Below are 14,543 nucleotides of genomic sequence, written 5' to 3' on the forward strand. Positions count from 1 at the left end.
GTGTCAGGAGCCCCACATGACATGGGCAAAGATCGCCAGCGACAGCGCTCCTTGGCAGCTGAAGCTCTCCCTTCTGCTTCTCGCTTTGCTGCTTGTGCCCAGTGCTAGGGGAGGCCAAAGTGCTGCTGGAGTGTGCGGCTGCATGCAGCACCTCTGAAACAGGCAGGAGCTGCTGCCTGTGTGTGCGGCCCTTTTGTGACACATGACAGCCATGCATGGTGGGGGCTTGGAGGCATCACACAGTTCTGCAGATGCCGCCAGCTCAGGCTCTGCCGGATTCTTGCCTGGGAAGAGTCTTCAGAGACAAGGAGGAGTTGCTCCAGACCATCTTCTCGCTGGATGCGCTCCATGCTCCCAAAAGAGTGCAAAGGGGGAGAAGGGCTCTCTTCCTGCGGAGAGGCTCTTTCTCAGACTCTCTGCCTGCTAGAGGAATGCTCAGAGCCAGGTAGCTGTGAAACAATGAGCCTGATGCTTGGAGGAAACTGAGCTACAAAAAGACCACAGAAGCAGACTGGCTTAAAATACCTTTTTTTTTTTTTCCCAAATAATTCCTCCCTCCAGGCTCCGGGTGTGGTCTTGGCCCACATGACGGCTTTGGGGTTCCTACGATGCACGTGGTGCTGAAGGTATGGAAAGCTTCAGCCCTGCCACTGTTTCTTCTGGAAAACACGACTTATGGTTGAACAAGTAAAACACTACAGAGGTGTCCATTGTCTTAATTAGCTAGGGGACATAAGGTTGGGATACAAACAAGCCAGGAGAGACACTGGGTTCAGCAGCACAAGAGAAGGAGAAGGCTCTGGAGCAGAGGATTGTGCCAGGGGACCTTTTGTAGAAGAGTAAAACCATGGTCAAAGCCATGAGGCAGGAAGGTGGTGGCAGTGTGAGGAAGCGCTGCCTCACCCAGCGGGCAGTGCCAGCCCTTCATGAGAGGCAGCTGTGAGGCAGTGGGGTGATGCCAGAAGGGAAGGCGGGGGCAGCCCCGTGCCTACAAGAGCAGTTCTCAGGGAGGGCAAGGAAGCAAGGCCTCGTGCAGTCCTTAGCATGGCCATTAGCTACCTAGCGCAGCCCTTAGTTAGCGTGGCCCTTAGTGTCAGGGCCAGGGTCAGTGTGATCCTTAGTACGGGAGTGGGCAGTCTTCCTCCACGCTCAGGAGGAGAGCTCTCCTCATGGTATTTAACTCTCTGAAGAATTAGCCACACACTTCACTCTGCAGGAAGCAGCTCTAAAAAGCCTCTGGTGACACAGATGGAGCTGCCACCCCACACACGGCAGTTCAGGTCTCCAGCTACAGGGAATGTCTGAGCCTGTCACTGTTACCAAGGAGCAGCAGAGACAACACACGTGTTAGGAGGCCTCCCAGGGGCGCGGGGAAGGGACAACACTAGAAGCCTCCCTGGTCTTGTGTGACCATCTGAGTATTATCTGCTCTTCCAGATTGGCAACAAACAAAGCAGTCAATCCGAATTCCATCAAAAGAGTGTTCAGGGCATAGGGCAGGTGGTTTGATGGAGTGGGAGCGCATGTGGTCTTCTCCTCACCTCAGTGTCAGGGAAGAATGCAGAGAGGAACATGAAAAGCGACTTACGACCCACACGGCTAAGCATTGGTGTCATTCCCCCACACCAGGCTCTCCTCAGGGTAGATGCTGCCTTTGGATCATAGAATCATAGACTCATTAAGGTTGGTAAGGACCTCTAGAGATCATGTAGTTTAATCCCCCTGCACACATATGGTCACCTAGAGCACGTGGCACAGGACTGCATCCAAGCGGGTTTTGAAGATCTCCAGAGAAGGAGATTCCACAACCTCTCTTGGAAACCTTTTCCAGTGCTCTGTCACCCTCACTGTTAACAACGGTTCCCTTAAGTTCCTGTGGAACTTCTGATGTTTCACTTTGTGGCCATTACCTCTAGTTCTGTTGGTGGCCACCACTGAAAAGAGCTCTGCCCCATCCTCCTCCCTCCTTCCCTTGAGCTATTTATAAACATTGATCAGGTCCCCTCTCAGCCTTCTCTTCTTCAGGCTGAACAGGCCCAGCTCTCTCAGTCTCTCCTCATAGGGCAGATGTCACAGGCCCCTGATCATCCTTGTGGCCCTGCACTGGACTCTCTCCAGTAGATTCATTTCCCTCTTGTACTGGGGGGCCTAGGACTGGACACAGTACTGCAGATGTGGCCTCGCCAGGGCTGAGTAGAGGGGCAGTCTCCCTCGACCTGCTGGAGACACTCTTCTTAATGCACCCCAGATCCCATGTGGGATTCTGGGGTGCATTAAGATATAGGATAACCAACAACAGTGAGGGAAGCCTGCAGGCCTTGTGTGAGTGTAGGTGAAATGGTCATGGAGCCAGGGAAAAAGGGCATCACCACTGTGGAAGCACCGTGGGCTGCCCTTTGAAACCTCTTTGGAACAACCAACCCCACATTCCTCTCAGAACAAAGGACAGCCAGCCTGCAAAGGCAGCGCAGGCCCCTCGCGGAAGCGGGTGCTGAGCAGAGCTTCCTTGAGGGCCATCAGTGCAGGGTCTCCTTTAAGGAACCAGCTCCCACAGGCCAGGCTCATTTCATGATTTTGGTCTTCTCCGTGTAACGTAACGGCACGGGGCCCGTTCTCAGCCTCCTGAGGCTGAAGCTCTGCCTCCTGCCCCTGGCCTCTCTCTTTCTTCATGCGTGGGAACTGTGGCCCAAGAGCTAGAACTCCACTGCTGTTGAGAGTGTGCACCACGGGAAAGGCAAGGCGGAGAGCGTTAAAGGCTTTATGAGCAAGGCTTCAGCATTGGATCCCTTCCTCTGCCAGTGCCACTGCAATGCCAAAGTACAGAAAGGGAGGATTTTCTGTCAACACCGATGAGTCTCCTGTGGGTGCTCCAAATGGAGGAGGCATGTTGGAGGTTCTACTCAGGAGAACAAAGAAGAAAAGAGACTACAAGAACTCCAATGAGCTCCAAGGAGACTCATAAGGCAGCTGCGGCCTGCCAAGTCTGATGAGCACATTCCTCCACGTGAGAAAGGTTGAAATGATGAGATGCTAACAAATTCTGCCCTGCACTCTTGGCCTTTTTTTTTTTTTTTCCCTAAAAGAGGGGTTTTTCAACAGCAGCAGTTGCAACGGCTTGCATGTTGAACATTGAAAGTATATGTTCATTGTCCTCATGTAAGCTTTTGAAAAAGGTCTCTGTGACAATGAAAGATCATCCATCATTGTGCTGAGAAAGCAGGGGCTGCCAAAGTGCGTGTGTGTGTGTGCGTGTGTGTTTGTGCATGCGAGATGCAGAGGCAGTGCTGAAGGGAGCAGCATTTGCAGCCGGGCAGGTACAGCGGTGCCAGGTCACAAGCCAGCCCCGAGGCGGTTCTGCTCCACAGCTGCTCCTCCCAATGCTCCCCCGGTGCCCGTGTGAGTGGAGGGGTGCTGCTGGCAATGGGGCAAAGGCAGCATGGGTGGAATGACCGAGCCTGGGGCAATGGCCCAGGCAGGACTCAAGGCCTGCGGGAACAGGGCATTTGCAGTGAGATAGGTTAAGGTTGGTTAAGGGCAGGGATCAGAGTCACAACAACCCTGGGGGAAAGGCTGGCTCAGTGTGATGGTTCAGGGTAAAAGCCCCTCTAATGAAGGCAGCCAGGAGCCCATTCACAAGGGGAAAATATGTGAGGAAGTCAGAGAGTCCAGAGAGGAAAGTTTTGTACAAAGCATACTTGGTGACTGCACTCGTGGGCTTTTGAACAGTTGGGACTAGGCATCTGTGCAGCAGCAAAGTAAATTATACAATACGGTCTCACAGATGCTGACATGAAATCCTAGTCCCACAGAAAGTAAAGTTCTCAGGCAAGGAGTATCCTCTGAGCTGAAGTCTGCTGCCTCAGAGGGCCCCTTGGTTCCAAGGCTTCCTTTTGGTTAGGACTGCTAAGCTTCACACCTGTAGAAATACTTGCAGTAGCAACATTAGACCATCTGTGGCACAAGAGCTTCAAATCTGGAAAAGGAGGAGTTCTGTGGCTCTTCAGCTCAGCAATGTGCCACTGATGCGAGCAAGAGCCACGGCACTGACCCTGTCTGTGCAGGCAGCCCATGGGGTCAGTGCGTCCCTGCAGTGGGGAGCTGAGAGATATGGGAATCACACAGGAACGGCCACAGGAGGGAGACCTCATTTTCCACTGCTTGCTTTGACCAGCAAACAGTTCCCATATCACCAGCTACCTAGTGAAGGGTATTATATTCCTGCAATAGGACTGTTCAGCACCTGCATCTCTGCCATGTCTCCCAGCTGCCCCACAGGTCTGTGCGTTGAAAGATCTAGGTAATGTCAGCTGGGAAGTGGCCTGCTTTTACAGGAAAAGAGAAAGCAAGCACAGCACAAGGACTAGCTTCTGTCTTCACTTGGGACATCTGTCTGCTTGCCGTGATCATTAGCACTCCTCTTTGAAGGTACTCTTGAGGCACTTTCTTGCAGGAAGCTCTGCCTGGCTGGTGAACACAGCTGGCAAAAGCCACGGGCACCCAGGAAAGCAAATTTAGCACCTGAACAGAAAACACATTCTCCCTTCAACCTGATTCACATAGATTTATCTGCACCTTGTGTTTGCAGTGACTCAGCAAGGGGGCCTATGGGCAATTGCCAAGCTCTCAGGGTCAATCCTGTGAAATGCCTATGCCTGGTCCAATGAAAGGGAGGAAGTCTTTTGTTGAAAACTTTGTTGAAGACGCTGATTTGTTGATCCTTGCAAAGCGTGCACAGAAAAAGTCTCAACGTTTTGGGCATGCAGGAGCCCCTTCCACACGCATGGTCTTGGAGGAGGGTGCCGGGCATGTGAGGAGGCTGCAGCCAGGGGAAAAAGCTGGGTATGTTTGTTCTGCCAGTGACCAGGTAGATCTGGCGGTTTATTTCACTGTGCCCGCTGGTGGCAATGGGAAGCAGATTGCACAGGGAGTTATGACCAGGCCGTGTCCTGGTTTGGGAGTCCTGGTTGACAACAAATTAGCCGTGAGGCAGCAATGTGCTCTTGTGGACAAGAAGGCCAACGGGATCCTGGCCTGCATCAGGAGGAGTGTTGCAAGCAGGATAAGGGAGGGGATCCTGCCCCTCTACTCAGCTCTGGTGAGGCCACACCTGGAATCTTGTGAGCAGTCCTGGGCTCTCCAGTACAAGGGGGAGGCGCAACTTTGAGAGAGGGTCCAGCGTAAAGCAACAAAGATGATTAAGGGACTCGAGCATCTATTGTATGAGGAAAGACTAAGTGAGCTGGGCTTGTTTAGCCTGGAGAAGAGAAGATTGAGGGGATCTTATCAACATGCACAAGTACCTGAGGGGAAGATGTAAAGAGAATGGGGCCAAACTCTTCTCAGTGGTGGCCAGTGAGAAGACAAGGCAGGACAAGGTGGGGACAAACTGATACACAGAAGTTTCATGTCCATAGGCAGAGGAACTTCTTTACTCGTTGGGTGGCAAAGCCGCCCAGAGAGGTTGTGGAATCTTCTTCTTTGGAAGGAGATCTTCAAAACCCGTCTGGATGCAATCCTGTGCCACATGCTCTAGGTGCCCCTGCTGGAGCAGGGGGTTGGCTTCGATCTTCGAACTAAGAAGGAGTTACAGGGATTCCTTGGAGCTGTGGGATTTTGCAGAGCATGGATACTGGGGCTGGGGGAATTAACAATCCCCCTGACCTGAGGGAGGCAATTGTGCGGAAAATATCGCTGTCAAGAACTGAATGTCCAAAAGGAGACAGAGGAGTCCTAAAACTTTATTCGAATAAAGGGAGAGTCCACCGGACATATCCCTGTGGGGTCTCTCAAATTGCTGCGGGACGCAGCCCCCCTTTTATCCTAATTTCCCACCCGAGGGACGCCCTCTCCTTTTCCCCATTGGCCAAGGTACTCAGAAGTTACAGCCTTCCCGGCCTGCCTACACCCAACTCCGGCCTCCCGCCATCTCTTCTCACCTGAACTCACCAACTCCTTTGTCCCCCTTGCTGAAGAATGTGGGGGAATTGCCCTATTTCCCTCCTTTGTAAAGGCCCCCATATCCTTGCAGATCGCTCTTTTTGTCCTTCTCGGCTCATGGCTCCTCTCGGTCTCCCCTCCCTTCGTCCTGCTCTTCAGCCAAACTGTGGAGAAACCCCCTTATTGATGAATACAGAAACTTGAGCATTCCGCTCACAATGAAGAAGAAAAGGCAGAATCCACTGCATGCATCCCTGAAATCCCTGAAAGAAACCAAGGTTTTTGAAGCATAGGAGTTTTGGCATCTGCAACTGCTCTCAGACACCTGCATCATACTAAGCCCTTTTGTATGAGCAGGACAGAAAGAGAAATGCCAGTGGAACAGTAACACAGAAATGAGGACTCCACTAGAGACCAGCAGATTATTCTTCTCAACTAGATGGGAGTGCAGTGAGGGGGCCATCCTGCACCAGGCGGGAGGCAGCAGCAGTGGTCAGGGTCGTTCTTGGAGGAAAACGGCTCCCCGCTGCACCCGCCATACCAGACGTGCCCAGCACTAAGGGTCGCTTTGACCCCCAAGGGCAGAGCGAGGGAGCCTGACAACAGCCAATCAGGGAGAAGAAAGGCTCTAGCCAATCAGGTGAGACGGGAGCCGCTCCCTGCTGTTGTGGGGGGCGCTGCTTTGGCCAGAGACAACCGGCCTCGAGACAAGGAAGGGGAGCGATGGAGAGCAGGGAGACCCAGGGCCCATCCATGTGCCAGACACAGCTGGTGCGGGGAAGCAGGTGGTATAAGCAGACTAGGACCAAATAAGGAGGAAAAAAAAAAAGATCTGCAAAAGGTCTGCATCTGCAATAAGATCTGCATGGAGCCCTGGAGAATAGGCATGGGGATGCTGGCACATGTGTGTCCCTGCCAGGGGGTGCTCTGGGGGATGTGATGGACTCAAGCTGCAATGGGACATGACACCACGCCTCGCGCTGTCTCCCGGGTGTGTGGGAGCTCATGGCCTGCCACCCCTCACAGCCTTTGAGCAAGCAGCAGACTTCTAGAATGGCTTATTTCCTGCTTTGATGGAAACAAGCTACTTGTGAGTGGGGGTAGGCAGAGCTGGATTCTTGCTCACAAAAGAGATGCTGGTTTCTCTAGGCTAAAGATGTCCCTGAACCTCCTGCTGTTTGTGTGTTTTGTTCTTGGTGAGTACGCCCTTTTTGTGCAAAGAGCAGTCGGCAGCAGCACAGAGCTGCTGGATGAGGGAGAGCCTGGCGTACCTCTGGGGCACGGTCTTGCTTCCCATTTCAGCGCTTCCAGCAGCTCCAGAGAGCTGCATGCAGGAGCCCCTTCCACACGCATGGTCTTGGAGGAGGGTGCCGGGCATGTGAGGAGGCTGCAGCCAGGGGAAAAAGCTGGGTATGTTTGTTCTGCCAGTGACCAAGTAGATCTGGCAGTTTATTTCACTGTGCCCGCTGGTGGCAAGGGGAAGCAGATGGCACAGGGAGTTATGACCAGGCCGTGTCCTGATTTGGGAGTCCTGGTTGACAACAAATTAGCCATGAGGCAGCAATGTGCGCTTGTGGCTAAGAAGGCCAACGGGATCCTGGCCTGCATCAGGAGGAGTGTTGCCAGCAGGTTAAGGGCAGGGGATCCTGCCCCTCTACTCAGCTCTGTTGAGGCCACCCCTGGAATCTTGTGAGCAGTTCTGGGCTATCCCGTACAAGGGGGAGGTGCAACTTTGAGAGAGGGTCCAGCGTAAAGCGACAAAGATGATTAAGGGACTCGAGCATCTATTGTATGAGGAAAGACGAAGCGAGCTGGGCTTGTTTAGGCTGGGGAAGAGAAGATTGAGAGGGGATCTTATCAACATGCAGAAGTACCTAATGGGGGGATGTAAAGAGAATGGGGCCAAACTCTTCTCAGTGGTGGCCAGTGAGAAGACAAGGCAGGACAAGGTGGGGACAAACTGAAACACAGGAAGTTTCATGTCCATAGGCGGAGGAACTTCTTTACTCTTTGGGTGGCAGAGCACTGGAACAGGCTGCAGAGAGGTTGTGGAATCTCCTTCTTTGGAAGGAGATCATCAAAACCCGTCTGGATGCAATCCTGTGCCACATGCTCTACGCGTCCCTGCTGGAGCAGGGAGTTGGCTTCGATCTTCTCCAGAGGTCCCTTCCAACCTCAACCATTCGGTCATTCTGTGTGATTCTGTGATTTCTGGGGACCAGACATGGACTTCTCAGCATCCTTGGCATGACTGAGTGCAGTTTTCCGTTCTCTGTGGTGGCAGTTTTCATTGACTTGGTTGGTGTGTCATGCCACAGGGATGCAGCAAAGAGACCTGCTGGCACCACCTTTACACCAGAAAAAGAGCACAACAGCAGTATGCTGCCCCGTGGCACTTCTGCCTTGAACCTATTGGAGGATCCTATGAGGACCTCTGAAATGCACTTGCTCCCTCATCCCAGGAGAAGGCTGGCTCACGAGAGCTCCCTCTACTTCTCTGGCTCTCTGCTGGTTAGGGCCAAAGCAGGGCAATAGGAAAGTCCTGCCTCATGCTTTCTGCACTCCAGAACTCCTCATCACAGGAGTAATAATTCCTGCTGCAATACATGACTCTTCAAAAGACAGTATTACCATACTTCCTTACCTATGGAAAGAAAAACTAAGAAAGAACAACAACAAAATCCGTAGTGATTTGGCTGTGCAAGGGGCTGGTATTCACGCGTGGGAGAAAAGGCAGTTGGCGAGCAGAAAAGTTCCTTCAGATCAATACAAAGCTACTCTTGGTGCTCGGTGGCTGCTCACACCTAGCCCAAATAGAGTTGGGATCCCTAATTTCAAGAAATGGCTGCCAAGGAAAGCATCCTGAAAGGGCCAATTTACAAAAGTTTGACTCCGGACACCAGATTAGGTTCTTCTCTGTCACTCTGTGTGGCAAGGCAGCTGAGTGAAAAACACCAGGGTGCCTGAGGTCTGGAGAAGCCACCCCTTTTTCAAGAGAGGGCTTTCTTGGAAAGGGCTACTTAGGCAACGGTCCAGTATTGAAGGAAAAGGACCTAAGAGGCTGATGCACATAAGAAAGAAGTGCTTTCTGTCAGGCCTCTCATAATAGTGGGACTCCATGTGAGGCTTCGAGATAAGCATGCAGAGAGGTGAAGGAGAAGATCTTGGTCGCAGAAGCGGAGAAAAGGAGAGCAGGGACGAAGAGCCTAAAGGGTTTCTTTTCTCTGCCAGGAGTTATCCAATTTAATGGAGGAATCTAATAGCGCAGGAGGAAAAATGAAACATGGAGAACCACCAGCCCGTGACGGAAGAGTGTGGACAAGAGCAGTGCTGTAGGGAAGGAGGGACGCGTGGTCTGGGGCCACTCGGAAGGATGGCAGATGTGTGTCCCTGCCAGGAAATGCTCTGAGGGGTGAACAGGGCTCATGCTACAGTGTGACATCACATCACGCCTCGCGCCACTTCACACATGTGTGTGTGAGGTCACAGCCAGACAGCCCTTATAGGCGCGCAGGGCCGGGGCCACCCTCAGCCCGCTGCTCGGGGCTCAACGCGGTCTCGCGACTCGTTGTGCTTAGCGGGTTTGCTCCTTCTGGGGCACTTGGTGTCTTTTTGCCTAATCGGGTGGAAAGGCTCTGTGTGCGTGAGGGAGCGAGTGAAGATCTGGTTCCTCGCAGCAATGCTGTGGAGACACACTCCCCAGCAGGAACAGGGATTAGAAACATCTTTTGCCATCCTGGATGCCAGGCTGCTGCAGGGGTGCCATCAACACGGGGCTGTCTCCGACACAGCTAGCCAGGTGCCCTCAAGCAGCAGTGAGCACACTGAGGGCAATGGTGGTAAGTGCCACTCGGCTGAGTAGTCTCTCAGAGCAGCCCATTCCTCGGCCGTTCCCTGTCTGCACTGGTGCTTCATGTGACACATGTTCTGCTCTCCAGCTTGCTTTGACCAGGCCCTGCAGAAACAAAACGTTCACAAAATCACTGTCACGGGGATGATTTTAGCCCAGTCATGTGACTACCATGCAGTGATCTACAATTTCCGAAGGAGAAAAGCCTGGCTGAGCTGGGGCAGCAGCGCCTCGAGGGGACAGCTCCTCAGTTCTCTGCTGCAGCCTCTGCTGTGAGGCAGGGCCATGGCACGCACCCTGCCATTGGAGGCAGCTCGTGGGGCTCAGTGCATTCCTCCTGCGAGGCTGAAATACTTGGGGATGCCACAGCAGGGAGCACAGGACAGACGCTTCACTTCCCACTGCTTTCTTTGCCCAGGGCTCTTCTGCTTTGGTAGACAGCCAGTGATTGCCTTGTGGAGAATCTTGGGAACCTTCATTTCCACCATGTGAGTAGCTCTCCTCCATGCCCCATATGCGATAAACACTTATGCCATCTCAAGTGGAAACTGGCCTGTTTTCATAGCAGAAGGGAAAGCAAGGACACCACAAGGATTTATTTTCTCTTTTCACTCGCGACAATTGTCTGCTTCGCTGGACGTTTATCATCCCTCTTCTGAAGGTGCTCTTGGGCACTTTCTTGGAGGAAGCTGTGCCTGGGTAGTGAATGGTGCTGACCAAAGCCACGTGCCTTTCGGAGCACAGATGGGTCAGCTTTCTGTCAGCAGCACACTTCTAGAATGAGTAGCTTCTTTTCAGCTTTGGCAGAAACAAGCTCATTGTGAGTGGGAGTATGCAGAGCTGGAGGCTCGCTTATAACATGGCTCCCTCTTTTTCTAGGCTAATGATGTCCCTGAAACTTTTGCTGTTCTTGTCTTTTGTTCTTGGTGAGTATGCCCTTTGTGTACAAAGATCTACCTGCAGTAGTACAGGTCTGCTGGATGACAGAGGCCTGGGGCACGGTCCTACTTCCCATTCCAGCGCTCCAGGGCGCTCCAGAGATGCTCTCTACAAGGCGATCCCATTAGCTTAGTAACCCCACTGTTTCTTGGTGCTGTGAATTACAGTTTGTGTCTACTGGGGTCTGATGCTGCCAACATGGACACAGTGGGCCAAAGGAGCATCAGAGGTCAGTGAGTGTTAATGTGGGACGGGTAACTGCAGCAAAGGGGACGTATTGGCGGAGGGCTGGATACATCCCCAAATATCCCCACTGCTGCAGAGAGAAGCCCAGCAAAGCTTTCCTTTGGCAGAGTGAAGCAGCAAGTGCTGCTGGGCCTTCCTGGAGCAGTGTCTGCGAGAAGCCCTGGCAGTTGTGCTAGCGGCTGTCCTGATGGAAAGCTCTTGCCTTTCAGGGATTGCTGCGATCGCTGTTGCCGGAGGTGGAGGCCAAAGAGTGAGATAATATCTGTCTGGGGATTCATTTCATAGAGTAGTATCAGCTGCCATGTGCTGTTTGTGCAGCTCAGCAAGGTCCTTTGTGCTAGCTGTTTGCTAAAGCTGGAGGGTGAAGGGAAAGCACTGCCAAACCAGGCAGAGGAAAAGAGCCCCAAGAACAAGGAGCTCTTCTCTCCTCTGAGCTTAGAGGTTCCCACAGGGGATGGGCAGCTCTCTAAGAGCAGGTTCTCACTCTCTGCAGGGACTTGATGAGATTGCTGGCCGAACAAGCCGATTTGATGAAGGTTCTCAGGAGGGAGGTTATCCATCTGTTTGCACAGATCGAGAGGATGAAGCAGGTGATGCTCCATTTTGTGAAGGAAGGCTTGGATGAGCAGGAGCGCCGACAAGACACTAGTTGCGGTTGTTGTTGCTTTCTTCTGCCTGCTGCAGCCACGCTGCCTTTCACAGGGGCTTGTTGGTAGAGCTTCTCTGCCACTGAATCTCTTCTAGACAGGTTTTATTGGGCTCCTTTGGGAACAGAGGACTCCCGACACGCTTTACCTGCAGTGCTGGAGCCTCGGTTAGCTCTGGCCCTGCTCCTGCAGCAGGCCTGGGGCACAGGAAGACACTGTGGGAGCAGCTGGCACTGGAAGGGCCTGAACCCATCTCCAGGCTGAGCTAAAGAGTGGGCAGGGTGGAGACCAAGTGTTGCAAACTACCCCATGGATCTACTCTAGCTCTGTACACAGATGTTATTCCCCACTCCTCACATTTCTCAGAGTTACTTCCAAAAGAATTGAGCCTTTCAGGTCTTTTCACAAGGCTGGTCTTGCACTTTATTAGCCAGGCTCTTCCCATTGCTCTATGCTAGGTGGAGTGGCCCTTCCGAGCTGGTGTTGAGGTGTCAATTTCCTGTGTTGGTTCCTGTCTTTGCCAGGAAGTCGAGGAAATGAGAGAGGCCCTGTTTGATGAAGACCACGTGCGGCTGCCTGCCTGGGCTCTGAAGACCTCAGGTGAGGACGCAGGCAGACAAGTCTCCGTGTGCCCTGCGTGTGAACATAGGGAGGCTGCGTGGCAGCCCCTGCTCACCAAGGTGCTGGGAGATGAAAGGACACGTGGGGGTCCACGAGCAAGGCTGTGGCAGAGGGGCTGTCTCTGACCCACACCCACTCCTGCCCTGCGGCTCTGTGCTGGTGCCTCTGGCACTGCCCTAGCAGCTCTCTTGCTCTCCCCTGAGCTTTCATCTTGACCAAAAGGGCATGGCTTTGCCATGCACAGAACAGGATCACAGCTTTGGTCTGTCCTCCATCCTTGGCTTTGGCTATCTCTCAGCATCCGCACACCTGGCTTGTCCTGCTGCTGTGAGTGAGCAGTAGTGGCCAGGCGCAGTGAGTGCGCTTTCCCGAGACACCTGGGCACCTCAGACAGGGTGCCGCTTAGTGTGGCAGGCAGAGACACAGCTGGCACGCAGTGTTAGGAATGTCCTGCAAGAAGCAGGGCTGTGGCATCTCACAGCAGCTCCATGTCCTTTTCAGGTGCCTCCATTGATAGGCGACGGACATCCAGCAGCTATGCATGGGGAGGCAGTTGGATCTGTAGGGCTTTTGGGTTCCTGTGTGCTCCAAATCCACCAGATAATATTTTGCAGGTATAGTAGAGGGAATCAGCAAGACTGCTTTAGTTTCTTCCCACACAGCTGGGTGGAAAGCCCCAGGGCATCTCCCCTCTGCGCAGCATTGCTGCTCATTCCCCAGGACCGGGCTTCCTGACTCCTCAGGGTTGTCTTGATAGAAACCAGCTCCTTCCTCTCTCAGGCGAGAGAATCTCATGAACTGATCTCAGTGGCCACATGCAGCTTGCAGTGCCTGGTCACAGTTGGGCAAAGGAGTCTCTGCCTCGAGGCCCTTTTCTGAGGGGATGGCATGTGGCGGCTCCTCTAAATCTGATCGGCAGGGAGGTGTGCCCTGGCAGGTTTTCTGTACCCCGTAAGGTCTTCCTTTTCTCCAACTTTTTGAGTTTCCCTGAACAGGCGGGGAAGAAGGCCTCCTGCTTCAACAACAACGTGCACAACACATAGAGTAAGGGGAGCCTGTGCTTCCCATCACACAGGTTGAGGTGAAGCCCCCATCATTCCCTCAGCATTCCTTGCTGTTGTTTTCTGCTTTCAGCCTGACATGACTGCTGGAGACTCCTGGGCTTTCCGAGGCTCTAAGGGCCAAGTGGTCATTCGTCTGGCTGCACGCATTTGGCCCAGTGCTCTCACTGTGCAGCACCTCCTCGAAAGCGGTGCTGCAGGTTGCAGCACCAGCAGCTTCCCCAGAAACATCGCTGTCTCTGTAAGTCTTTGTGGGGCACAAGCGGCTGAAAGGAAAAACCACAGGCGAGGCTTGCTACTCTTTGCCCACGTGCTAAGATGCCTGTGCTCTCTGCTGAGCACACCTGGCAGTGCCTGAGGGGGCCATTTCAGGCACTGTGGTGCTTTCACGCCTCTCAGGATTTGACTTGTGCCGGGCTTTTTGGGCAAGCATCTGAGGACAAAACTTGGAGAGGACAGTTAGCTGCATGACAAAGTGTGCCAGACTCCTGCTCAAGGCCTGGGAGAGGCCAGGGTTGTAACAGGTCCTAGGGGTGCTGAGTGTGTTTCCCCCACCTCGGCTCCTGCGTGATCTCTTTGTGCTTTGTCTTGGAGGGCCTGGATGAGGAAGGAAAAGACACTCCGCTTGGCACCTTTACCTATGACATTGGGAAGAAGGACATTCAGGTGTTTTCCCTGAAGGTACCGTGAGTGCGTGTGGCCAACACCAGGGAGGGAGGCTGACAGGTTGGCAATTGCATGGTGGAGCTAGTGTTCCCAGCGGCTCCTGGCAGGGCAGAAGGGCCGCACCACGGTCGAGGGACACACATGGGGTTTAGGGGGATGAGCAGCAGCAGCAAAGGCAGAACAAGGCCTGGGGACATTTTCTCCTTTGCATGGCCAGCAATGGCAGAGGTTCATATGCCAACTGTAGTTGTTGCTGTTTCTATGCCAATAATGCTCTTCTGCTTTCCTATGTTTTCTTTCCAGAGTGAACGTTACAATGCCTTTAAATATATAAAGATTAATATCCTGAACAACTGGGGAAACAGAAAATACACTTGTCTTTATCGAGTGCAAGTGCACGGAAAGAGAGCCACACAGGACTAATGTCGTTATTTGGAAGATATCAGGAAAACTTTTAGTAAATAAAAACATTCATAATTAAAAAAAAAAAAAAAAGAAAAAGCTGTGGATGTTGTGTTTGGTGTAGATTGCTGTCAATTCCCTGATGCTGTCGCTTCCAGCACATTTCACATGCAA

At 52.9% G+C, this 14,543-nt stretch overlaps 1 protein-coding gene across 1 annotated transcript; it reads left to right on the forward strand.

The window, feature by feature from the left end:
• The first annotated feature begins 608 nt into the window (after positions 1 to 608).
• LOC148595356 (sperm-associated antigen 4 protein-like) lies at positions 609 to 14,390 on the forward strand. Its single transcript, XM_088520996.1, has 6 exons — positions 609 to 626; positions 12,144 to 12,219; positions 12,742 to 12,854; positions 13,375 to 13,542; positions 13,896 to 13,982; positions 14,271 to 14,390. The coding sequence occupies exons 1-6, from the start codon at positions 609 to 611 to the stop codon at positions 14,388 to 14,390; spliced, it is 582 nt and encodes a 193-aa protein (XP_088377122.1).
• The last annotated feature ends 153 nt before the right edge of the window (positions 14,391 to 14,543 follow it).

The sequence above is a fragment of the Tinamus guttatus genome, unplaced genomic scaffold (assembly GCF_059628265.1).
Source record: "Tinamus guttatus ecotype Peru unplaced genomic scaffold, ASM5962826v1 Tinamus_guttatus_pri_ptg000110l, whole genome shotgun sequence".
Lineage (NCBI taxonomy): Eukaryota > Metazoa > Chordata > Aves > Tinamiformes > Tinamidae > Tinamus > Tinamus guttatus.